Here is a 26,133-nt window from a genome sequence, read left to right as displayed (position 1 = left end):
TACAAATAGTAAAATCTACATCTTTAAAATATTAATATTATATATAAAAATCTATATCTCTAATATAGAGCAATTGGTTTTTCAAGAAAACTAGCAATGTGTGAATGAGACCTTAAGACAACAGAGTGAGATATCATTTAGAGTCAACCTGGAAGATTTCACTGATGGCCTACAAAATTGTCTTTTGTGCAGCAAAAAATACACTGCATGAACTGAAGAAAAGAATCATACTCACTCATGCCAGTAATTTCTCTCTTAACACAAGATGTGCTCATAACCTGATTACACTTAATTTTCAGTTGTGAAAGATGCAGCTGCTGTTTTATGGCAGTGCTCCCATAAGTGTATTTCATGAACCATACATGTCAGAATCACCCTGTTCCTTTTTACAATAAGCAAGCATAATAGATATAAAGTCAGAAGGCTAGTTTATAACTGAGAAATTTTAACAAGAACCTGGGTAGTACTCACATTTTTATGACCAACCGATGCACGCTTGTGGACAAGGAGAGCTACCTCATAATAAGAAGACAGTAGACTCAAATAATTATGTACTTACATCAGGCCAAGATAGTCTCATGTCTACACTGAAAATGATCTGATTATAATACTTAAAATCTGTTTTCCAAGGCTCTCTTTGCTGGAGAGTGCTCATTGTCTCCTTTGTTTCTAACACTTTCACTCCTTTTGACAACAGATTACTAACCAAAGAGGAAACTAGTTGATCTTCTGTGGAGTTAGTGAGGAAAGGCAAGTTATTGAACGGTTAGTGATGAATGGAGCATAAGAACCCATTTTATGACCCTTAAAATGCAGTTGCAGATCATGGTTCTGAATTATTTTGCTCTGTTTTACATTTTTTCTCTCACTGGGAAATCTATTTCCTTTTATTTCTAGGCCCTTGGAGGATGTTTTATAGCCACACCACTCTTTTACCACATACCAGAATAACATTAAAAATACTAATTAAAAAGCTTCATTTCTTGGCATTTAAATAAGTTAAGAAATTAGAGGCACATAGACAAAAACAACAATCTATGTTCAAATAGATTTTCAAAGGGAAATATAAAAAATATGACTCTTTAAAGGCAAGGCAAAAAGTGTTTTATAAAGAGATACATAAGGGAAATTAACTCTTGTAGACTGCAAATGCCAGAAATAAGCTTTTGATCTCCCAAGGCAAACATTTTTGAGATACGGTTCCACCACATAACTGCTATCGTTTTCTTAGTTACACTTTCCAGTTCCCTGCTGGGGGTTTTTCTGTATAAACTTACTTTTATTTCCAATTATGTTATTATAGGGATGAGAATCAGATCTAATTAAATAAGAACATGACAATAATTTTCATTCCTTTATCTGTATAAACCATAATTTTACTCCCTATGAAAGAGTGCTTCAGTAAAGATAAATGTAGATCTCTAGGTCCATCAATTCACTAGAAATAAAGACCAATACACTTATTCCTCCCCATTCATTCAGATCTACTTGTTTACAGATCTTTCTTTCTTTCATCCTCAAATAAACATTTATTATGCATCTACTAGTTTAGGCATCTACTATATGCCAGGCACTATGGATACACAGACTATGGATACAGAAACAAATTATAGTTGTGCCCTCAAGACAAATGGGTAAAAAAGGTGGATTTCATCAATATGACAAGTGCCATAACCAAGATATGAATAAAATGTACTGTGGCTGTTTGAAACCTTTTCCCCACTACCCACATACATGGAAGAGGACATTCACATGGATGCATTTTTAGGTGAATTTTCAGCGCTCAGTCTATAATGTTAGCCCTTCCTATATCACTGAAGAAAGCACATCTTAATCCAATAAATAAAATAGGGGTAGCATTGAATTATCTCTAATTTATATTAACAATTATATCATGCAAAATAGGCAATAATTCATCCTTTGAACAAATATTTACTGCATGGCTAGTATGTCTGGCATGTGCTGGTATTAGAGTAACAAACAAGACAGATGGCCACTGATGGAGTTTTTAGTTCGGGGTGGGGACAAGAAGAAAAGAAGATAATTTTAGTTGGTCATATTGGCTATGAAAGTGATGAGAGAAAGTTACAGAATAAGAATGTGTGACAGGGTGTGTATATGTATGTGTGTATGCTGGGAGGCTATTGACACTAAGCTGTTAGGAAAGTTTTCTCTGAGGAGGTGATATTTTGAGCTGGGTCCTGAATGATGAGAGTGAATTAGCCTTGTAAAAGATCAGATAAGAAGTGTTCTTGGTTAATAGAAAATAGCATACAAAAGCCATGAGACATATTGTTAACTATTTCTTCCCATACATTTCACACTGATGAGGACACACCACTGTATCATAATATCTTGGCTAGAAACTACTGCTATTGGTGGGTTGCAAGAACAGAAACTATTAAGGAAGAAGAATTACTAGGAATTATCTACTGAAAACTACCAAGGGATGCTTCCTCACAAAGTAAAAAGTCTAAAGAATAGGAGAAAGTAATCAAGCTATAAATAGAAGGGAAAGAGATCAAGGTAAAGGAGATAATTAGAGAAAATGGGAAAGAGCAAGGCACATTCAGGTAACTGGAAATGATAGTTCAGTAGGACTGAAACATACATATAGAAATAGAGGGCCAAAGATGAAGCTGGAGAGAAGAGCAACCATAACATAAAGACTTAAGTACACTGTTGAGGCATTTGGAATGCTTTTTTACTGCTCTGAACTATTTATCTAATACTAAAATATATAGGTACACAAATTTATTTATTAGTATTCACTATATACTATACTATTATATATTAGATTATATTCTATATTATTATATATTTTATGTTATATAATATATATTATATATAAACTTTAGTAATAATTAGGAGCCTTTCTAATACTCTAAAAAGTATAAAGAATCATGACCTTCCTGGCTTGAGAGTAATTTCAAATTATTAAATCTGACTCTCAGATGTAGAGGAAAATATAGATCAGTGGTCTTTACATGACTGGGCAACTTAAACCTTTTGGGTTTGTTTTTTATATTGATTACTTAAGTATTACTTATAGAGCTTCAGATCCAGGAAAGCTGAAGTGAATCTTTCTCATCTGTATTTCTCAACCACTCCCTAGATAATTTTGATGTATAGCCAGTTTGGAAAGTACTAGAGTCAACCAGATTTCTAAAAATCCTCAAGGAAGAATATTATTACTTCTTTATGGTTTATATACAGAACACAAAAAAGATTGTGAGATAACTTGCAATTTATTTAAATGTAATAAGTATAGCTAATGATAAAAATAAAATAAATCAAGGATAAAGTTTTTGCCAGATTTCTGTGTTTTCAAAGATACAATCTACTATCTAATCTTAATTTTTCCCATTGTAATGATTCTATTTCATGTCCAGGTAATCAATGTCTAATAGTATTACCCAGCAATTTATTAATACAGTCCTTTGTATTTATCTGCAAAGGAAATTTAACCAATTTCTACAAGAGTTCAAAATAATTTGAAGTTTTAAGCTACATGGTTAATGCTTGAAACTTCAGTATATTAAATATATTCATTATATTAATTAAATATGTTCAATATATTACATTTTAAAAATCAAGTATAAAAGGTCAAACAGCTATGTGTACATCTAGTTAATTCTACTTTAAAGTCCATGTAGATATACTTTCATTCAAAAAGTAAACATAAATTTAAAGCTTTTTAAGTTAAATTATGCCTTACAATAAGTCTGAAATTCACTTTCAGTTCTTCAGCAATGTCTTCACCAATGCGTTGTATAATGCCCAAGGAAATAATTGCTTCAAATATCCTCACCTGTATGACACTGTCCCCAGGGTTCATATCTGTATAAACATAGACATCATAGGATATTTCAGGGAAGGTTGGAGTGTTATCGTTTGCATCCATCACCCGAATATTGACAGTAACTGGTTCACTTTCTTGAACACCATCAAATGCCGTTATCTTTGGGGATAGAAAAATACATTTAATAGAGTATTCATGCAAACATAAGCACTATGGAATTAACTCCTACAATTTAAGAAGTTTCTCATATGTAATTTACAGTTTTAAAAGGGTGCTAAAATGTTTGCTGATAAAAGGAAGTAATAAAACTATAATAGTACATATAATCAAAGTGTTTTAATGTGCTAAGAAGCAATTATGGAGGAGACTGCTTTGTTTTTAATGTATTGAATGCAAGCACGTTTTAAAGAAGCTGATAGGTAAAATGTCTGAGAGGCTTGAAATGGCCAATGACACTGCTAATTTTTAGGAGTTAACTACTATTTAACCTTTAAAAAATTAATAGTAAAATACTCTCCATTTTTACGTTTTGTTTACAATGCAACAGTTGCTTTTACAGCCAACATGCTTACATCAGTCAAGAAAATAGGTGCCCTAAACATGTAATATCATTTTCTAATAATTCACAAAAATCACAATTTTTAAAGGATCCATTGGCATTTGTTAAGAGTGATATCTTAATTACATTATTAACTTTTAAAGAAGGTATCACCAAAAAAATCAGTGCTATAACACTACCATCCTCGTTCTGAATGACTTTTGAAATCCACTCTGTATCTAAGTTTTAACTGGGGACTTTAGGTTTTCTGAAAGCTCTGAGTTTGCTGTGTAAGCTTTTCCCAACAAAAATCCTTCTTATATAAATTCCATTACCTACCCTTTTCTATCAGCTCATTTTCCCCCTATATTTGAATAAAATCTAGCTCAGAAATTTGGATAATGAATAGAACTTCCTTTTTACCTCTATTCAGCTGTCAACTTTTTTTTTTCTCTCTCTCTCTCTTCACTAACCTAACCTACAAATTCTTGTTGTGGGAGGCTGTCCTGTGTATTATAAAAGGTTTATCAGCATCTTCAGGGTCTACCCACCAGATGCCAATAGCACCTCTTCATAAGAGTAACATTCAAAATTCTTTCCAGAAATTGCAAACAGGTCCTGTGGAAGGGCAGGATGGGGAGGGTGGTGGGTGCAGGAATCATCCCCAGTGAGAACCACTGGCCTAACCCTATGACAAAGTTAAAAATGCAATAACAATAAATAAAGTAATAAATGTTAGAAAATAATTTTTTATTTTGATTCTACTTTATAATATCTCAATTTAAGTCAATCATGAGTGTATGGTGAAGAGTGAGATTCCCATTTTTTTGTTTTCATTTCAAAATTTGTCTTTCTTCTGTTGGAAAGAATGGTAATAAACTACACAAACTTACAAACAGAAAAAAGAGAAATACATGTGAAGAATCTTTTATTATTTATATTCTCTGTTATTACTTGAAAATATTGCATTTTTCCTTTCAAATCATTGACCTTTTCAGTTTTAAACAGACACCTCTTTCACTTGCATACACATATATGTATATTTATATACATATATATGAAATCTCTTTACCGAAAAGATGTAAGTTTGCTGTTCTTCCCTGTCCACTGGTTGAAGTAAGGTGAGGTAGCGAGTGATTCCAGTCTGCGTGACAGTGAAGACTGAAGTATAATCATTCAGAAAAAGGTGAAGCTCTGGGTCTTTCGTCTTTAAAAAAAAAGTGCCATCATTTATAATGTTAATAAACAATGCATTTATTAGTTCATTACCTGGAAATTAATTTTTCAAATTTATTACAAAAATACATAACTGGATTAAGAATTTCTAAAGAAAAGAAAGATTTAACTAGAAATTTACTCATAATTGCGCAAAACTATCCACAGACAATTACTCACTTTGTGGAAAATAAAATACTTAAATAAGTACTAGTATAATTAATGTGAATAAAAGGAAAAATAGTAGGAAGAAGAAGAAGACAGAAAACAGTCCATTTGAATATATTCTTATTGATTATTTAATATCAATATTTTCCAGAACTTCACTGGACTCGGGAAATAAGAAATAAATACAAGAAAAGGAAATTGGAGGCAAGAATTTTAGCTGCAGAATTTTACAATTAATTCATTTGTAGTAATAAACTGCACACATGCATATGATTAACCTGTTCTCATGTTTAATGAAAATAGAAATAAAATTGGTTATGTTTATAATTCATTACCTATAAATATTGTGCTTGCTCTTTCTTATTTTAATGTTGTAAAGATTCTCCAAGGGGAAACGTAATATTTATTTTAATTAAAACATTTCAGATGATTAGATTCAAAATATATGAATTGACACGTGTCTGAAAAAAGGGTTTAGAAAAAAATGATATATACATAAAAAGGAAGTGATTGCAAAAGTTCAAAACACAGGTAATTAACTAGGCCTTGGAAATCCTTCACAATCTTATTGCCATCTCTGAAAGACAAGGTATTAATCTCTACAATTCAGAGAAAGAACAAAGACATAAAATGGGTAGGCTTGGATTGGCGTCTGCATAGTGGAATAGCAAGGAAGGTGCAGCAAATAAAATGGGAATGTTGAGAGAGAGTGGACTACCAGGAAGGCTGTGAAAAAATAGATACAGGGATGATACAGCGAGGTAAGGTGTTTTACAGATTATGGCAACTTTTAAAATATTACGGTGTGAAATGTGATTTAATATCACAGATTTCTAAGTCTGACATCAAAGGCTGAGGGTGGAGTAGAGAGCCAGGAATTGTTAAACACATTGTCGATTAAAAAGAAAAAAAAATTATAACTCATATTTAAAAAATTTCTATGTAGAAGTGAGAAAGTTGAAATGCACGCTACTATATTAAAAGGTTGGCATGATTTGATCCACAAGATACTTTACATCTCCCTAAAGTTTCAATATGTATATACTTCAAATAACCTTGGAATGAATGGTTTCATTTGAACCTGACACAAGTTCTGTACTTGCCGTATCTTATTAGGAGATATTATTTAGCTATATCATGGCAGCTTCCTTGTCCATGATTTTGATATAAGGTCAATGTGCTACATTTATCTCGGAACACTAAAAAAATTAATACTATAGATAATAATATCTGTTGGTCCACTTATAAAATAATCAAAGTTGTTAAGAGTTGTAAAAAAAATCAAGAGGCTTCTCACTGATATTTTCCAATGGGCATTCAGCTGTTTTCATTTCAGTGCCATGACCCCAGTTTCTCAGCATGGCTAGGAAGTGGGGTATTTTGGTTAATCAAATAGGTTAGTTAATAAAAAGTTAAATTCTTTAAAAAAGTAATTTATAAAGTACACATTAAAACATATTTTTAAACCACATTTTTGGGATTCTTCTTTTGTTATACTTTAGAGCCAGTTGTAATCTAATTCGATTATCATTTTTAAATGATCACAAATGCTAGCATACAGTTTCAATTAATTTTAAAAAAACTAAATAAATATGAGCATCTGCCTTTTTAGTGTTTACCCTTGATTATATCTATCAAAGTAAAGTCACTAGGCTTTTAAATTCATGTATTTTTTTCTGTTCTTTGAACGTACAATGGTGCCAACAAACACAGCTTCTTTTACTCATATTACACTACGAGTAATCCAAGCTGAGCAAGTTTTGCTATGTGATTTGCTTGCCAAATATTTACTTCTTTCCTTTTGTTCAAATCCTTCAGTCATTCTCTACTTCCTTTATGACTAATCCTCTCTCAATTTCTCTTCTTCCTTTCAACTGTAGCTTCTGCTAGTAAATTTGTTAGATATATTCATTCATATACTCACCACGTTTTAAGCATTTTTTTAATGTCAGGTACTGAGATAGTGCAATACTGTAATGAATGTTGGGTTGTAAACCAATGTATGTATATGTGACTGTAGTATGATTGTGTCACAAACCACACTATTTCACAAATTTATGAAAGCGACAAGATTTTCATTGCCAAGCAACTCCCATTCGAAGATGATATACACACCAGGACTTCATAAACAGGCTCTCTCATATTTGATAACCAGAAACACTAAAGTCCTTTTGATAATTTAATTGTTTCCATTTCAAGTCCTTTTATAAAAACTAGCTAGGGACTAAAATAACATTTCCCAGAACTGCAGGCTATTTTATGTAAAAAAAATAACAGAATGCATAATGTTAGTATTGTACATGGCATCTTACAGCTTATTCCAATCTGCTTTGCACAGTTAATTTCTGATTAAAATATAACTTTTAAAGTTTATTAATATTTAAAATAATAACCTTCTAAAATTTATATATGTATATAGCATGCATAGATGCTATTGGTAAATGTCTGGGTATTTAAGTGTAAGAATTTAAGAAGGCAGATTTGGAAATGTTCAGCCGGTTATCACTCAAAGTTTAATACCTTAGATCCATTTGTAAGGATAATACTAGTTTCAGGTGTGGTGTACTATGAGTGTAAATGGAAGATAATGCGCTGGCTTATTATTCTGATAGGGACAGTATATTTTATGTAGTCCTTGTGTCTAAATTTATTTAAATTAAATATTAGTTTTCTAAATCAAAATATACACAGAAGGCTGATTAATATAACAATCTTTTTCCCCAACATAAAGAAATATTATTTTACTCTAAAGTATACATTCAGCATATACCAAAAGCACAATATATTACTTTGTTAATTTGTGTATTATTTTCTGGGAGTATAAAACAAACTCTGATATTTATTCACAGCACAAATAAAGTGAATGCAAAAGTAAACACATATACAAACACAAAGGTAAACACATGAATGTAAAATTTTTAAATCTCATCATATAGAATAAATATGTTCAAATATGACAGTCTATTGGATTTAAAACCAACTATGGGTTTCCAATGAGACTCAAAAGATGACATCACACATACATACACACACAAGATTATATGCATCCTCATATATATGCACATACAACACAGAAATGTATGTGCACATACATATGCATACTTATGCGCATACATATAAATTACAAAGCATAACAAGAAAATAAGAAAAAATTTAATCTCATCTGCCAATTTGAATTAGTTGACAGTAGTTCTCTGAAGTACCTTGTTTAAAAGGGTTCGACCCTAAGATTAGAATTTTTCTAAAAGAATGCAATAATGAATTATTAATGCTCCATGGGCTAAAAAGATTAATAATTAAATAATGTTTGTTTAAGTTCACATGCAGTTTGGATTCTCCACAATTTCATACTACTATAACCAATAATATGATGTAATAAATTTAAATTACATATATATTTTAATAGTTTTAGGTCTTTATAAGTGATAATGAAGTAATTGCCTATTTTTTTTTTTTTTGTAGAAAGGAAAAAGAACAAGAAAATAAACCACAGCAATTAACAAAAGAGCAAACACAAAATTAACACCTAGTACCTACAGGAACTCCACCAGGTGGAACCTATATGCAAATTAAACATTAAATTAAAAAATGTAAATATAAATGACCACAAATATATATATGGCATACAAGTGTACACTAGAAAAAACAATGAACCACAAAACAAACAAACAAAAACCTTTTCCAGTTTATTTAAACTAACAAGTTTTTCGAAGGTGTATTTTTTTCTTAGTATTTTGAAACATCATAACATATATATGATAGTATAACAATATTTATAAAGCATATAAGTACATTATACCTTTATAAGTGTACTGTATTAAATTTCAAGGATACCTTTATTTTGAAACAAAACACTATATAGGGATGCAAACTGACTTGGAATATAAGTGGATCATTGCCTTTCTGCAAGCCAAATGCATAACCTCTGTTGATTATTATTCCCTGTTATTTTTTTATAACTAGAATTCAATAAGCAACTTTTAGTGGTTCTGCCACTGAAAACCTGGTGGCTTCAGACATGCCTCTTTTGCATTACCTGCTCTATGTATATTCTGGACTATTATGAAACTGTGAAGTAAGAATGGTTGAAAAAAATTATAAATATGATTCATATATATATTACATATGCATGTATAAATATATATTGATATCTATATATCTATAGGAAGGAACATTAGTACAAATATTTTTGTCTACTTTCTTTTTCAGTTTTACTGTGACCCTTACTATTCCTTCTGACTCAAAATCTAAACTGCTAAGAACACCACAAATCATCAATCTCTGCTACTAGTTCCTAAAACTTTGCCTTACTTTCTACTGAATTGAAGGAAGAAAACAACTTCATTTTTGGATAAACAGATCCAAGTCTGTCCCCTTCTTGGCATCTGCCCTGTGGCTTAGCTGTGCTCAAGAAAACCAACTCCTGGAATGACTACTTCTCTTTCATGCCTGATGCTTTATCTCTGTTTCTGTTGGTAATACCTGTATGAAGTGATGTGTCTTTGTCCTTAATCTTAAATCCTGTATCCTTATGCTGATTAATTTCACTAATTCTGACATTCAAAAACTACTAGAATTTAACATGTAGTAAAATTCTTGCCTGCAAACTAAAAGGGCCTTGAAGTTTTCTTTTGTTAATACAGATCTTAAAATAACCTAGCAATGAACATATTTTACTTTTGAGAAGTGAAGAGCACTTGGCCTGGAAAAAAAATATGATTCAGAAGGACATAAATTCATCTTCAAACACATCAATGACTAATCTAAAGATTTATTCTGTATACTGGCAAATGGAAGATATAAAGAATAATGGTTGAGTTACAAGAATGCTCGTTTCAACTCAATGTGATGAAAAGCTTTCTAGTAGTTAGTTGTCCAACCATGGAATGGGCCATATTGTGAAACAGTTAATTCAATACCATTAGAACTGTTGATACATATGCCAGGTATTCTCATTCCTTTACTTGTGTCTGAACTTATTAGTTTATTAAACAATTACTAGAACATACTAAGTTCTGGGAACTGTATTAGATCTTCATGATACAAAAGTTATTAAGATCTAGGACCTATCCTCGATTTAAATTCAATGAGGGAGAAAGACACACACAATGATGTAAATATAACTTTAGAGAAATTCACCAAAAAGAGACATGCAACTCAACTGAGAGAATGCATAATCTAGAAAAGATTCTTAAATGAGGGTGTGCCTGAGCTGAATTCCAAACACTGAGCATGTTCTTCAAGCCAGTTCATGTAATGGAAAATGAAAGATTTCAAAAAAGAAAATGTAACAAACAAAGGTAATTAGATAAGCAGTAGTTTGGTGTAATGCATGAAACCACAAGTAGTTGCTAAATGTAATAGGTGAAGCAGAAATTTTCAGAAAATGAGGCTGCATAAATGTTCAGGTATCAAGTAGCAGAAAACCATGCACATAGGCTTGAAATTTCTTCTGCAGCAAGTCATGAAAGTATACTAGGTAGAAGTGTGATATAGTAAGATTTGAGCTTTGAATAAATCATTCTAGTGGCTGAGTGAAAGATGGTTTTGAGTAAGAAAAAAAAATGGGAGCAAGAAGATTAGGAGGCAATTTTAATAAAAGACAAATAGGTTGTAAGAGTGGAGAGAGAAAAAGAGAGTCAAGAAATATTCAGAGGACAAAACAGGAAGAATTTAAAGATTTCTTAATTGTCTTGAGTAAAAAAAAAATCAAGGATGACTCCTAGGTTTCAAGCTTGAGTGGCACAATGAAGTGTAACATCAACTCCTGAAGAATGGATTTTAATATAACATTTCACATAGTATAGGAAGTTGGATTAAATGATGTTTAACATTCTATGGACTTATTTAAAGTATAGATATATTGAAGTTGTAGATGATATTTTAGAAAAATTTGTCACTAGGGATTAGATATACTTGTTCAGTTTCTAAGCACCTAATGACCATCACTCACTGCAGATGATTTTAGAAAGAGGATGGGCCTAAATAATAAACAAATGGCCAGTAAACAATGTCTATTGTTTAATCACTTGACATTTCTATAAAACATAGTAATTATGGCACTCTCCATGCACATGGCTTTATCTAAGGGAAATTTTCTCTCCCTTCCCATCCCCACCAGCCCCAAGTGAAGGAGCAAGCCAAGGTGGCAGTGACTGCTACCATATATCTTTTTGGGTCACTGGCATTTGAACAAAAGGCTGCAACTGGTAAATATAAGGCTCACAGTGTTATACAGCTATCACAGGGTAGAACCAACAGTCAAGCGCAGGTCTGTCTAACTCCAAAGCACAAACTCTTAAGAACCACAATGTGCCGTCCCATCCCTTGGAAGCATTCAGGGTATTTAATAGGCTAACTGAATTGTAAATCTTCAAGAGCAGAATTCTAAGTAGTGTTTTCAAAGGTTTCAGACCCAGGAGCTCTCTCCACCCTAAGTCAGTAATACCTTGAAGTCCCACTATCCTTTACAAAGTCCCTTAGAATGCAATTTTAACATTTGTAATTTTAAAGTGAATGACAATCCAGAAAAGTAAGAATGTATGCAAGCAAACATAGGGCTTAGTATGCAACCACTAAACAATATAAATGTACCAAGAAGTACAAATACATAAATTTTGCCATTATGGAAAAACTAAAACTACATTTCTTTTTTAGGATTTAGCTTGTGCCAACCACTGTGTTCATGAAGGTGTGACTTAAACTATTAGAAATTTCCAAACTGACTAGTCACTGCTTAAAATATGATTATGCATTTAAATTAAAAACATGAAATAAAATCCACACCAAAATTTGTGGGACATAACTGGGCCTACAAAATATATTAGCTTAGCCAGGATAAAACTTCTTAATGTGGTTCTGTGAGTTTTCTAGTGAGTATTCACTAAATGAACTGTGACTCATGAAACACATTAAACTTCAGGAAATCCCTAAATACTCTGTGATGTGGGATGTGAAATTGTGTATGTATACACACTTTTCTAGGAAGAAAGTCTATAGCATTAACAGCTGTTATCATAGTCAGACTATAGTCAGACAGTATAAAATAGAAAGGGGCTATCTAGACTAGTGATTAAAATAAATGACTTTATTTCCATTAGACCTTGGCTCAAGGTCTAACTCTACCATTTACTAATTCTGTGATCAGAGTAAGGCATTTAAAATTGCTGCAAATTTAAGGCACTTAAATTGCATTTAAATTTCCCTTTCTGCAATATGTAAAATTGCATCTATTATGTTTGCTGTGAAATTTAAGGGAATTAATGCAAGATAAAGCATTTACTATATTATCTGGCAGGTATTAAGAACTCAGTGTGAAGTAGCTGTTGTTAAAACACATGATGAAAGAAAATGGGAGAGACTAAGAAGGGCAAAAAAGGTAGGATGAGGGAAAAAAAAAGAAAGCAGAGAAAGATATAAAGAGTAAAATAAAACACCTGGTGAGAAGTGGAGTGCACACAAGAGTTATCACAGCCTCTGCTAAGGGTTACAAAATTTTTCCAGAAAGAAAAAAAAAAAAAAAAAAAATCTGGAAGTGCCCTTGTAATTTACTAAACTGATGACAAAATTCCATGCAATGAGATTTTGGGGGATGTTCTAGAGTTATGCTGTCTAATTAGCGACATGTGACTATTCACATTTAAAATAATTCAAATTAAACAAAATGTTAAAATTATGTTTTCAGTCTAGTTACATTTCAAGTGCTCCATAGCCACACAGGCTTAGTGGCTACTGTGCTGGACAGAATAGCTACAGAGTATTTCCACGATCACAAAGTTTTATCAGATGCTATCGAAATGGGGGACATTTCTGGGTCAGGACTTCGTAAGTTGCAAGTGACAGAAATCAGACTTAACGTATGTTAAAACAAAAAAAGATATTTGGGGAAATACTGTGCTAGGTCAGAGACTAAAAGGAAAATCTTTAGGGATTCATATAGATCTGGGGATATTCCAGCCTAAAAAATTGGGACTCGGAAGAACTCCTCTCTGTATGTCTCTGTCAGGCTTCATTCTCTCCCAATGACAATGGGCCTTCTCTATGATGTCAGCAAACTTGGTTACAATGGCTTCAGATTCATTTCCACTTCTTTAATACATGATGCCAAAGTCTTCCAGCTCCAATTTTGTTTTCTGTTCAATTCCTGGGAGGACTTTGACTGGACTGGTAAAAAGTTTCTGTCCACTCTTTGGAGCAATCACTCTAGCTAAGGAGGTAAAATACTCTGATCTGCCCAATCTGGACAATTTCCCACGCCTGTAGTGAGTGTCAGTACCATAAAAACAGAGGACAATGATGTGTGGAGTGGAAGAGTGTTAGCATCAACATAGCCACTGGCAAAAGTGTGAGCGGGTCAGCTGCCCCAAAATGTGTTTTCTTTAATAACATAATGTCAGAAAAGTCCCCCAAATCACACTTCAGAGCTACCTTCATGATTTTTTATACTTATTGTGTAATGCCATTATTTTTTCCTATTAGTATTACATAGTTTAAAGCCAATGTTAATTAAAGACTGCCCTCGTACTTTAGCAAACTGCAAGTGAAACATTTTCTTCCTTATACTGAATATCTGTAAACTGAAAAAGAACAGTTGCTAAATTCAAATTTACTTTTTTTTATAATAACCTTGATATGGAATTAAATTACAACCCTAAGACTCTCATTTATACTGACTTTTTTCTCTATTCCATAGCTCAAGCAACCATGTCTTTGTAATATCTCCCACTGGCATAAATGTAACAAGAGATGTGTTAGCAAAATAAGAGGAAAAATTATATTTAACTTACATCTTCTACATCCTTGTCCAGAACTACAATTCTTAGAGGGGTGGTCAAATTCACACTGTCAGAAATAGTTGCTCCCACTGGGGCAGATTCCAGAATATAGCCTTGATAACTGGGCATTGTGAAATATGGGCTCTGATTGTTTACATCCAGTATTTCAATATGCAGACTGGCAAAAGCAGGAAGAGGATGACCATTGTCCTGTTCAGCCTAAAAAAGAATATAAAAGATTAAAACATTGTATGTTATGGAATCCTTTCGGGGTGCTATTTTTCATACTATATGTAGTAATTCTCTTTTAATCTGGTATCATTACAGAAAGAACTACTTTAAAGTAAAGGACCCTTAGAAAACATGAGGAAATAAAAGTCCAGAGAGGCTTCATCAATTTTTGCTTTCCTGTCCTCAAACCCAGTGTATATTTCAAGAAAAAAAAATCATTGCAATAAACTTTTGTATCTGTCATGGCACATTATTAGAAAAAATAACAGCACTTAAGTACATTTAGATAGAAAATTGAGAAGGGAAGATATTTGAGTGAATTACTGATAAAATATTTAAATAAAAAACAGAGACAAATATTCATAACTCAAATAATGCATTGTGTTTATTTTTGCCTCTTCCACATCTTCTTGTTCCACGGTAGTAATTAAATCCCCAAATAACTCATAATTCTACATACAATTAATAAATTAAAGCTACATTTGTTGCCCACAAAAAGTCCTCTAAAGACTCTTATATGGGACGGAGAAAATTTCAATAAATTATTTTTAGTAGAAATAGAAATGTAAACATTATTTAACCATAAATATGTTATTCAAGTAAAATTAATATTCCTGTATTAGGAGTATATTTGTTTTCTTGTTTTTTTCCTCCTATTCAGTTTAAAAATGTGATGACAATTTATATTTCCAATAAATTTTCTTAGGAAATCTCCACATGGTCATGCTATGAATGGGTGAACACCAACCCTTAACACCAACTCTTGACTTTCTGTTTTTTAAAAAATGCATCTTATTGTGTAGCAATCCAAAAATTTTATTTAAGGGAAGATTTTATCACAACTGATTTCTAGAAAATCTCTTCCAAACTTTAGAATAAATCATTAACATAATTCAATAGTATATATGTGTGTGTGTGTGTATATATATATATATATATATATATAAATAGATTCAAAATCTGTCATTTTTTAACTGATATGTTCCCCCATTGCTGCAATAGCTGTATTTTGAAATCAACTAAAAGTTAAATATTTTATTTTAAATCCTGGAGTGCTTTCTTACATGAAGCAGTGACATTTGGCCATGAAGGTTTATAAGCAGTTCAGATAGATATCTCTGATTGTTCATTATTGGGTTTCTGGAAGATAATTTTTCACTTTTTTCTAGTTGTAATTTTTAGTAATTTAGTAATTTAGTTTTTTTCTATCAATTTAGTTTTTTTCTATCAATTTAGTTTTTTTTCTATCAATTGAGAGGGTATGTGACAAATCACAGTAATGTTTGGCAGAACCAGTGAGTTTGCACCAAGAAAAATCACTTCATGTTATTAGTAATACTAAAAAAATTTTTGAAATATAATTTATGCTAATTACTGCATTGAAATTATGGTAATTAATAAACCCATTGTTAAATAATATTATATAAAGCATTGTTTAGAAAAAAAACTACTTATCTTTGTTTTTTAAATATTTTGATAACTATTTCAATATATTAGATTTCCTTTATAATGTTATATAGTTTATCTTATGCATTTAAATTTTCATCTGAGAACAGATTGCTAGAGTGGTTAATGGTACAAAATGTTTATGAGCCCCTGCTCTGCATTAAAGACAACAGTCCTGGAATAATGTGTAGCCTTTTCTGTAACTTTGTATCCTTCACTCATAACCATATGTGCTCCTGACCATCAGCATGGATAAGCTGTTTCTGTATCCAGTGGTTGTGATTAATTTGTGCTGAGACATGGATGTTCTTCTAGGAGTCCCCTCTGTGACATACAGCAGGCTTTCTGGACACAGTTGACCAGGGGAAAAGGTACAGTCCATGAATAGAAAACATCATCTTTCACTGTAGGAAACTAATTGGTCCATAACGGGCTCCAGCCCAATGACCTGGATCTAATTGAATCAGGAACAGTTCACACATGCTAGTCATTTTGAACAGGACTTTTTCTCTCTCCCTTTATTTTGTATCTAATTGTTCTGAAAGTCATTATGTTATGTCCTGGACATACTAATAATGCTATGAAAAGTCACAAATTTTATCATTTGTCCCCTTCCTCCAATAAACACGCAATTTATGGATGGTGAGAGGAAAACAAAAAGCAAATTGTGTAACAATGAAAGAAGCTTTTATTTTACATTCAGCTCATATGTTTTTAATTTTTACTGCAAGCTGGGAAGCCAGAAAAACATGTATTATTTGCATGATGGAAACAAAGTGATCCAACAAAAAGAGAAAGAAAACTCAAATTAGATCTATGGAAACAGTTGATTTGCCCATATCTTTAAAAATAACATGTAAAGGCTCTGTCTATTATTTCTCTAACATTAGTTTGTTGTTAACATGAGTAATATTTTTGGATTGCTACTAAATATTTTGTCCTCTATGGGGTGTTTTGTATGTGCTAACCACATATCTGTCCCCAAAGTTCACATTCTTAATCTCTATGCTATTTTGCCCCTCTAAATATGAAAACATATACTTCTGTGTTTATGCAAAAATAAAAACATCAGTTTTATGTTTAAGGCCATACCACATGTAAGTCAGACAGAGTAGGGCCCCAGACTCAGGTCTCCTGATTTACGAGAGCCTATACAGGGCAATTCACCACATGATTCTCTGATTTAGAGAATGCAAATGAACATCCAAATGTAAGATTGATGGGAAAAATTAGTGGCAGGAAAGAAAATCAGTAAAGTAGATAATCCAGATTGAATTAGAGATAAAATATGTCACTTAAAACAAATTATCATGCTTTTCTCTTTAGAAGGTTCATACACGAAACCTATCATCCAATCCTCTCTTCTGTATAATATAAATAGGAATTCTCAAAAGTCTTACTTATTCTGTTCCCCTGTAGTCGCTAGTAAATGAGATGAGAAGCATAAAAAAGCAGGTCAAGTGAAACAAGGTAGTATTTAAAAAATCATCTAATCCCATAAGACAACCTTATTTATATCTACAAAGTCTGTAGTTACAAATTAAACATTATATTTAAAAGCCAGGTTTTGCTTGGAGAACTTCTGGGCATGAGTCCCATTTTCAGTAATGAGACCAAAGTAAAACTAAAGCCAAAGTGGGAGAAGTATACAAAATATACTATTTAGTTACTTTGGAGAGCAAAACATTAAAAGAAACAAGCTACTCCATTTTCAATATTAAGGCAAGCAAATATTGATAACCGCTTAGCTCCTTGAACCAGAGGACGGAGAATACAGACTAACTTTTGTCCTACTGGCTTGTGGCAAGCAATGTAATCAATTCCATGATCTCTAGTATGAACCCTTTAAAGTAGATACAATTTAGGGGAAAGAAAGAAAATAGGAAAGATTATCAAGACATTTAAATACATTCTAGGAAAGAAGAAATAAATAACTTTTTTCCTGGAAAGTCAGGAATTATTTATTATGCATCTATAGTGCCCACTTTTTACATTTTTGTGTTTGCTTTTGTCTACACTCATTCTTTCCAATTTTTCCTAAGGCCACTTCAGTTAGGCTTTTGCCCCACCACTCAAATACAGCTGTTCTTGTCAAAATTACCAGTAATTCCTACAATGCTAAATGCAATATTTATTTTTAATCCATATCTTACTTAACCTACCTTCAGCATTTAAAACATTATTCACTAGTCTTTCAAGACAACACTCTCTCTTGGTTTTCTTCCAATACTACTATCCATTTCTTCTCCTTCTCATTTTCTGGTTTCTCCTTTCTTCTCCAACTTAAAATTGGGGTGGCCCTGGAGTCAGGTCTTAGTCACCTTCTCTTCCTCTTACTCACTTCCTTGCTAATCTAGTCTAATCTCATGGTTTTAAAAATCTCAGTAACTAACCCTAAATAGACATTTCTCCAAAGAAGACATACAGATGGCCAACAAATGCATGAAAATATGCTCAACATCAGTAATTATTAGAGAAATGCAAATCAAAACTACAGTGAGGTATCATCTCACACTGGTCAGAATGGCCATCATTAAAAAATCTGCAAACAATAAACGCTGGAGATGATGTGGAGAAAAGGGAATCCTCCTACACTGTTGGTGGGAATGTAAATTGGTACAGCCACTATGGAGAACAGTATGGAGGTTCCTCAAAAAACTAAAAATAGAACTACCATATGACCCAGCAATCCCACTCCTGGGCATATACCTGGAGAAAAATATAATTCAAAAAGATATATGCACCACAGTGTTCATTGCAGCACTACTGACAATAGCCAGGACATGGATGCAACCTAAGTGTCCATCAACAGAGGAATGCACAATGAAGATGTGGTACATATATACAATGGAATATTACTCAGCCATAAAAAGGAATGAAATAGTGCCATTTGCAGAGATAGACCTAGAGGTTGTCATAGCCAAGAGACCTAGAGATTGTCATACAGAGTGAAGTCAGAAATAGAAAAACAAATGTTGTATAATATCACTTATATGTGGAATCTGGAAAAATGGTATAGATGAACTTATATTTAAAGAGAACAAAGTTATGGACACCAAGGGGGGAAGGGAGGGGGTGGGATGAATTGGGAGATTAGAATTGACATATATACACTACTATGTATAAAATAGATAACTAATGAGAATCTACTGTAGAGCACAGGGAACTCTACTCAATGCTCTATGGTGGCCTAAATGGGAAGGAAATCTAAAAAAGAGGGGATATATGTATATGTATAACTGATTCACTTTGCTGTACAGCAGAAACTAACACAACATTGTAAAGCAACTATACTCCAATAAAAAATTTTTTTAAATGTCAGTAACATAATGACTCCCGATTTCTATCTCCAGCTTGGAGCTCTGAAAGTTCAGAATCTATATAAAACTGTATATGTAATAACTCTGCTTAAATAATAACTATAAAGATAGTTATTATCTAATTATTATAGTTATTAGGTAACTACAGTAATAATTATTTTAAAATAACTGTTAAATAATATGTTTATTAGATACCTGATATCTAATAAACATTTCAAATGTAACCTCTGAAAAAATGAAATTCTCATCTCCCACCTCACAAACCTACTCCACAAACAGTCTTTCCCACTTTAATAGCAGCTCCATTCTTCCAGTTGCTCAGGCCAAGAATCTTGGAGTCACCTTTACTCCTTGGTTCTTTTCACACTTCACATCTAATCTATGAGGAAATTTTATTGACTATAACTTCAAAATATATGCAGGATCTAACTACTTCTCACCTCCTCCACTATTACCACTCTGGTAGGGGCCAACCTACTATCATCTGCCACCTGAATGATTTAAACTTCTCCATCAGCTTCTACCCTTGCCAGTAGCCCATTCTTTTATGTGCAGCTCAGTGATTTTGTTAAATATTAGTCAGATCAAGTCATTTCTCTCATTAAAACCTCTCAGTTGATTTCCAATTTGACTCAAGTCTACAGGATCTGACCTCTTACTGCTTTTTTTTTTTTTTTTTTTTGCGTTATGCGGGTCTCTCACTGTTGTGGCCTCTCCCATTGCGGAGCACAGGCTCCGGACGCGCAGGCTCAGCGGCCATGGCTCACAGGCCTAGCCGCTCCGCGGCATGTGGGATCTTCCTGGACCAGGGCATGAACCCGTGTCCCCTGCATCGGCAGGCGGACTCTCAACCACTGCGCCACCAGGGAAGCCCCATCTTACTGCTTTTATCATATTCTCCTTCTCACTAAATATGCTCTGACCATACTATATGCTGTTCCACTAAAAATCAGGCATATTCTTACCTCAGAACCTTTGCATTGGCTGTTCCCTCTACCTCAGATGTTATTCCCACAAATGTCCACATGAATCACATATCTTTTTCCACACAGCCTACACTGACCACCTCATTTAAATTATATCCCCAGCACTGGAATTCACAATGTAATTTGCTTTTTTTATAGCACTTAGATAAAATATTTCAAAATTTGTTTATTATACTTGTAATTTATTGTCAGAATTATTCCACTAGAATATAACTTTCAAGATATCACGGATGTGTGACTATTCTGTTAATGTTGACTTCCCAGGCTTATTGTAGTAGCTAACATTGAATAGTCTGTCAATAAGTACTGAATGAATAAATGTTCTTTTGGTAAGAAAGTCACACACTACTGCAAAAGCAAATGATGCTGTAATGAAAAGGTGGCTTAGCAGAGTGGTATTTGTCTCCCAGTCTATATCTAACCAACTTCACAACACCTGTTAAGTCCCTTACCCTCCCTTAATCATAGTAAATGACAATTTACAAGACATCTTGATTGTGTGATAACAATACATTCAAATTCAATTCAAATACATTCAACTGTGTGATACAATATATTCAAAATACTTACAAAAAATGCCTTGCAAGAAAATGTCTTACTCAATAACTGTTAGTTGTATTACTGTTATTAAAAGCAGTTTAAAGAAAATCTCCTGCTTGGAGTGATAGATGGGGAAAGAATTTAAAAGTTTTTTAAAAATTAATAATTTGTGTTTCCATCTTCTCATTTAATATATAATCAATGGATTTTATACTCCAAGAAATATTTCATGTCAGCAAACTTTAGAAGAAAAAACAAGTCTTACGTTAATCTAATTAATTGTAGTTTTATTTTAAAATGTAAATTAAATGTTGCAATTAAAAAGGTAAAACCATACTTTAGTCTTGATAATTCTGATAATTTTGCATTTTTCCTATATTTATAATATTTAAAAATAAAAATGGAATTATACTGTATGTAAAAACAAAATGTCCTTTCTCTATGCGTCTGTAAACCTAACCCTTTATTGCAACAAATGTCTGAGCATCATTCTTCACCAGACCTTTAAATTCTATGAGAGGGTAAACACTGTAAATTTGTCTGTTTCGTACATTGCTAAATGTTTGATCAGTTCCTGATATATGGAAGAATTCAAAAATAGGTTTGTTGTGAATTTTGTGTATTTTCAATTTCAATAGGCTATGTATATCTTTGCTTTACATAAATATTTTCTACAAATAAAATGAATATGCCATGGGCTTCCCTGGTGGCGCAGTGGTTGAGAGTCCGCCTGCCGATGCAGGGGACACGGGTTCGTGCCCCGGTCTGGGAGGATCCCACATGCCGCGGAGCGGCTGGGCCCGTGAGCCATGGCCGCTGAGCTTGTGCGTCCGGACCCTGTGCTCCACAACGGGAGAGGCCACAACAGTGAGAGGCCCGCGCACAGCAAAAAAAAAAAAAAAAAAAAAAAAAATGAATATGCCATGATTTTAATCCCCATTTTATAGATATTTACGGAGGGGTTCTTCTGGACATTAAAATGAAGCAGAAATAAATTTTTGTGAATGTATAACATGAACACCTTAAGTTATGTGAACGCCATCTTTATTTGTGCATTTTAAAGGTTCTTCATATCTAAGCAAGCTTACCTACAGATAATTGGTACTGATATGCATTCCTGCCAGTCATATAAAGATATATAAAGGGCCACAACCTATCCTCCTCACTCACCAATTGTGGTTCCCTGTTAACAGGAATGAGGGCTGTGCATAGGTGATCTACAGTCTTCCAGAATTTATCAACATTTACATATAATACATATATAAATAAGCTGATATATATTTTTAGATACGGGGAGGTTTTTAAAATGGGCAGTGGTTTAAACAAAGAGATGTTTGCTCTGATTTGCTTTGTTTTTCACTTAGCGTATGACTTAGACACATTTTCTTGTCAGACTGAGGCTAATTGATTATTTTAGCAAGGTTCTGACTGAGTACACTCTTATAGTGCATTAACACACTTTTTTATTTGCCAGTTTTCTTGCCTGTCTCTCCTATTAAACTATAGTCTTTAATCTCTAGTTCTTAGGGCCTGTTTGACCAATTTTCACAAACATCGGATACCTTAGGAAGGAAGGGGGATGGGGGGAGGCAAGGGGAGGGGAGAAGAGAAACAAGGAACAAAGTGTGAATGAAAGGAGGAGGGAAGGAAAACAAATGGCAAAGCCATTTCTCTATATACCAGTAGTAAATGACAGGTAACTTTCAAAAATTATGGCCACCAGATAGGGCAGTGGTTCTCAAACTTTAGTTTACGTAAGACTCAGCAGGAAAGCCTATTATAAAGCATATTCCCACATCCTCCCCACAAAGATTCTAATTCATATATCTTGGACAGGGATAAGAAATCTCCCTTTTTATCAAACTCCTTGGGTGGTTAAAATGTGAGTACTTTGAAAGACACCCTTCTGGGTCTGGTTACTTCATGCTTGAGCTATGCCCACACTCGAATTTCTGGAAAATCTTTCTTTGTAGTCTTACTGGTTAGCAAAGATGACCAGTAAGGCTCCATGACAATACTGTATATCCAAAAAAACACTGGTGTCATGTAGCAGACTTAGCTAGCTTCTGGTAATTGATGCTACGTATAATACTACTATCAAATGGGCAGGTTGAGTGCCACTAAAAATGTTTTATGATTGTAGCATAACAAAGGATTGCATGCATACAAATGTGAATATTCTGCACATAATAAATTCAGTCTGCTACTGTCCATAGGTCAAGATCAAATCTTCTTGACATTTCATTGTTCTTAATTAATTGAAACTTAATTATGGATTATTCTATGCACACACACACATATATATGTACATATTTCTGATTATGTTGCTCTCAAATGAAAGATTCTTCCATGTTTTTTAAGAAAACCTAAGAAGTGGGAATATTGACAAAACCTTCCATCCAGTTCTCCACCTGGGAACACTGGTAAGGTTTCTGACTAGGTTAGTTGACTAAGTTAGGGTTTTAAGATCTATAAGATCTAGGGATATTCATTTGTGTATATGGACCTATAAATTTTATCTCACATTTCACCATACCCCAATGAAAATAAGACCGAAAGTTCTGGTGTCTGATGCAAAAGTACTACAGGGAAAATCTTCATTTAATCTTTATGGAAACTTCTACAACTGTAGGCTCAATCAGGACCTCTGACATGTATTTATTTACTTATTTGTCTGTTTCTTTAATTACTATTTTAATTTTATACTGCCTTACCAAGTTCCCAAGTGATTTTAAAATATGGCTATATCTCAAATTTAAGTTCCCTGAAAATCACATGGGCATCTTGATTCAGTGCATAGAGCCCTAAAATCTTCCTTTCAAAAACAAGCACATCACATGATCCTAACATGTCCAATCAACAGCCCTTTGAGAATCAACTGCTGTCTAGCATTTTGACTCCTCTCACACATGTTTGTAGGCAGCTGTTACACTCAAAAATAGCCAAGGTGGAACACCTTAGGTCAATTCTTCTCTAGCCTCTTATGCAAGCTGTTACTGTTTTCAGTCTTTAAGTAAAGTCTCAAATTTCAGTTTGGACCTGAGAGTCGGAAGTAAAAGTGGAGGAACCTCACTTATATATGGGAGTTCTCCACAGGATCCTGTTCAGTTCACTAAACTCTACAAGGGCTGGGGGTTGAAGCCCCAGTGACTGTAAAAGGTTACATTTCCCTTCTTTGTACACACACTTTTCTTTTGGAACGTCTTAGGGAGAGATGGCTGTGGTAAGCCTGTGTTCCCTGGATCAAAGATCACATTAATATTGCTGACTAATTAATAATTAAAATAAGTGCATTCTATTGCTTCTAGACCCTTGTTATACTATTATATTGCTTTAAAACCTACAGAAACTTCATTTATTTAAACTTTACTACTCTAAAAATTAACGAATACATAGTCTGACAACAGCCTATTTATGACAATTACTAAAAATATTTAAGAACTTGCAAAACCATAAAATAATTTATCAGATAAAACACAAAGAATTGTTTTGTATCTTATACAACTGATTTGTTTGTAATGCCATAAGCATAGCAAAAGAGTGCATTTCCGTTTGGAAATAAAAACATTTTCGGTTTGACAAAAAAGAAAATATATCTTTACTAGACAGACTATAAACAATGCACTCCCAAAGGGGTTTATAATATGACAACAAAATAATATTGACACACTTCCCATCTAGAAAATATTTTTAAAGTACATTCTATCTTCATTTGATGTAAGAATATGGCCACCGGACTTCCCTGGTGGTGCAGTGGTTGAGAGTCCACCCGCCGACCCAGGGGACACGGGTTCGTGCCCTCCGGGAGGATCCCACATGCCACGGAGCGGCTGGGCCCGTGAGCCATGGCCGCTGAGCCTGCGTGTCCGGAGCCTGTGCTCCGCAGTGGGAGAGGCCACAGCAGTGAGAGGCCCGCGTACCGCAACCTTGGAGCTTCTGTATATTTTTCAATAATAAAAATCTTTCTCTGTGCTTAAAGCTTGAGATATAAACTGACACTAGAATGACTAAGGCAATTTTGAATGATTTAAAGAAGAAAAACCCAGTTGCTCCCGGACAGACCACAGATTCAGAAAATTCCTGCCAAGCACAGATATATCACACTATTTGGCTGGTGGTTTGAACATGAGAATCATCTTGGCTATAAACAGCACTGTGAGCCAGAGACAAAATTATGATCGTGATGGTGTAGTAACTTTTTTCTGGAGTGCTTCTAATTCATGTTGTATTCCCCTTATTTTGCCCTGCCCTTCACTTCCTCATCCAGCAAATGTCTGTGCTGGATTCTGATTCCATTCCCACAGAGTATTCTCTCCACTAGGAGAAAGCTCTCTCCTAAGGTGCCTTTGTGACTGGTTGACTGGAATAGTCCATCCTGGAATATTTGAATTTCAAAAAATCATCAGTATACAAAAAAAGTCTGTCTTTAAGTGGGTTATTTTTCAGAGCCTGGAAGGTAATGAGAATGGGAGTTTTTCCTATGTACTAGTCTGTTCTTGAGAAAAAACTAGTGGAAAGACCTGTTTAGCTTTCAAGTCTTTAGATATACCCTTTTAATTTCATTTTCTATGCAACAACCAAGAAGCCTATGAAGAAAGGTTACTTGAGAACATTCATGTAGGAGGGTTAAGGTAGTTTCTGTGTATGAAGGGGTGTGTAGTGGGGAGATATGGCAAGATCCGCTCAGAGTGTCTTTCACGTGAACATTCTACAATATTTAGACTTGCTGTTGTACTCTTACAATGACCTTTGCAGACAAGAGGGCCTTGCCAAAATCAAGGGACTGTGATGAGAATGGATAAATTGCTTCCCTTCTTCCAAGCAGTTGCAGGTCACCTTGTGAAGAAGGAAAGAGGCCAAGTAAAATATCACTTCTGTGTGTCTTTTGTCATCATGCACATTTGGACAGCCACTATATTCAACTGCTGTATTCTATTTCTGTTCTAACTAACCTAGCAGGATGAATAACAACATGAGAAAAGAGGACACCATATATTCTTTCCTTGTATTAATTTCCATAATTGTCATAATAGTCAATTAATTTAGCCTAGTACTTAGAAGTTTTAGAAATGTGAACAAGCAGGAGTAAACAAAAGGATACAGTGTTCTTTCT

The 26,133-nt window shown here is 33.5% G+C and overlaps 1 protein-coding gene across 1 annotated transcript in view; it reads right to left on the bottom strand.

Moving 5' to 3' along the window:
- Positions 1 to 26,133, bottom strand: part of PCDH15 (protocadherin related 15) — a 743,572-nt gene that overhangs the window by 302,758 nt on the left and 414,681 nt on the right. Inside the window, 4 exon segments of the mRNA XM_032608284.1 lie at positions 3,812 to 3,961; positions 5,413 to 5,547; positions 9,261 to 9,281; positions 14,510 to 14,716. Of these exon segments, the coding sequence (XP_032464175.1) occupies positions 3,812 to 3,961; positions 5,413 to 5,547; positions 9,261 to 9,281; positions 14,510 to 14,716 (513 nt within the window).

Source organism: Phocoena sinus, chromosome 16, assembly GCF_008692025.1.
Source record: "Phocoena sinus isolate mPhoSin1 chromosome 16, mPhoSin1.pri, whole genome shotgun sequence".
NCBI lineage: Eukaryota > Metazoa > Chordata > Mammalia > Artiodactyla > Phocoenidae > Phocoena > Phocoena sinus.
The sequence above is the reverse complement of the archived record's forward strand: the minus strand, read 5'-3'. Positions and strand labels throughout refer to the sequence as shown.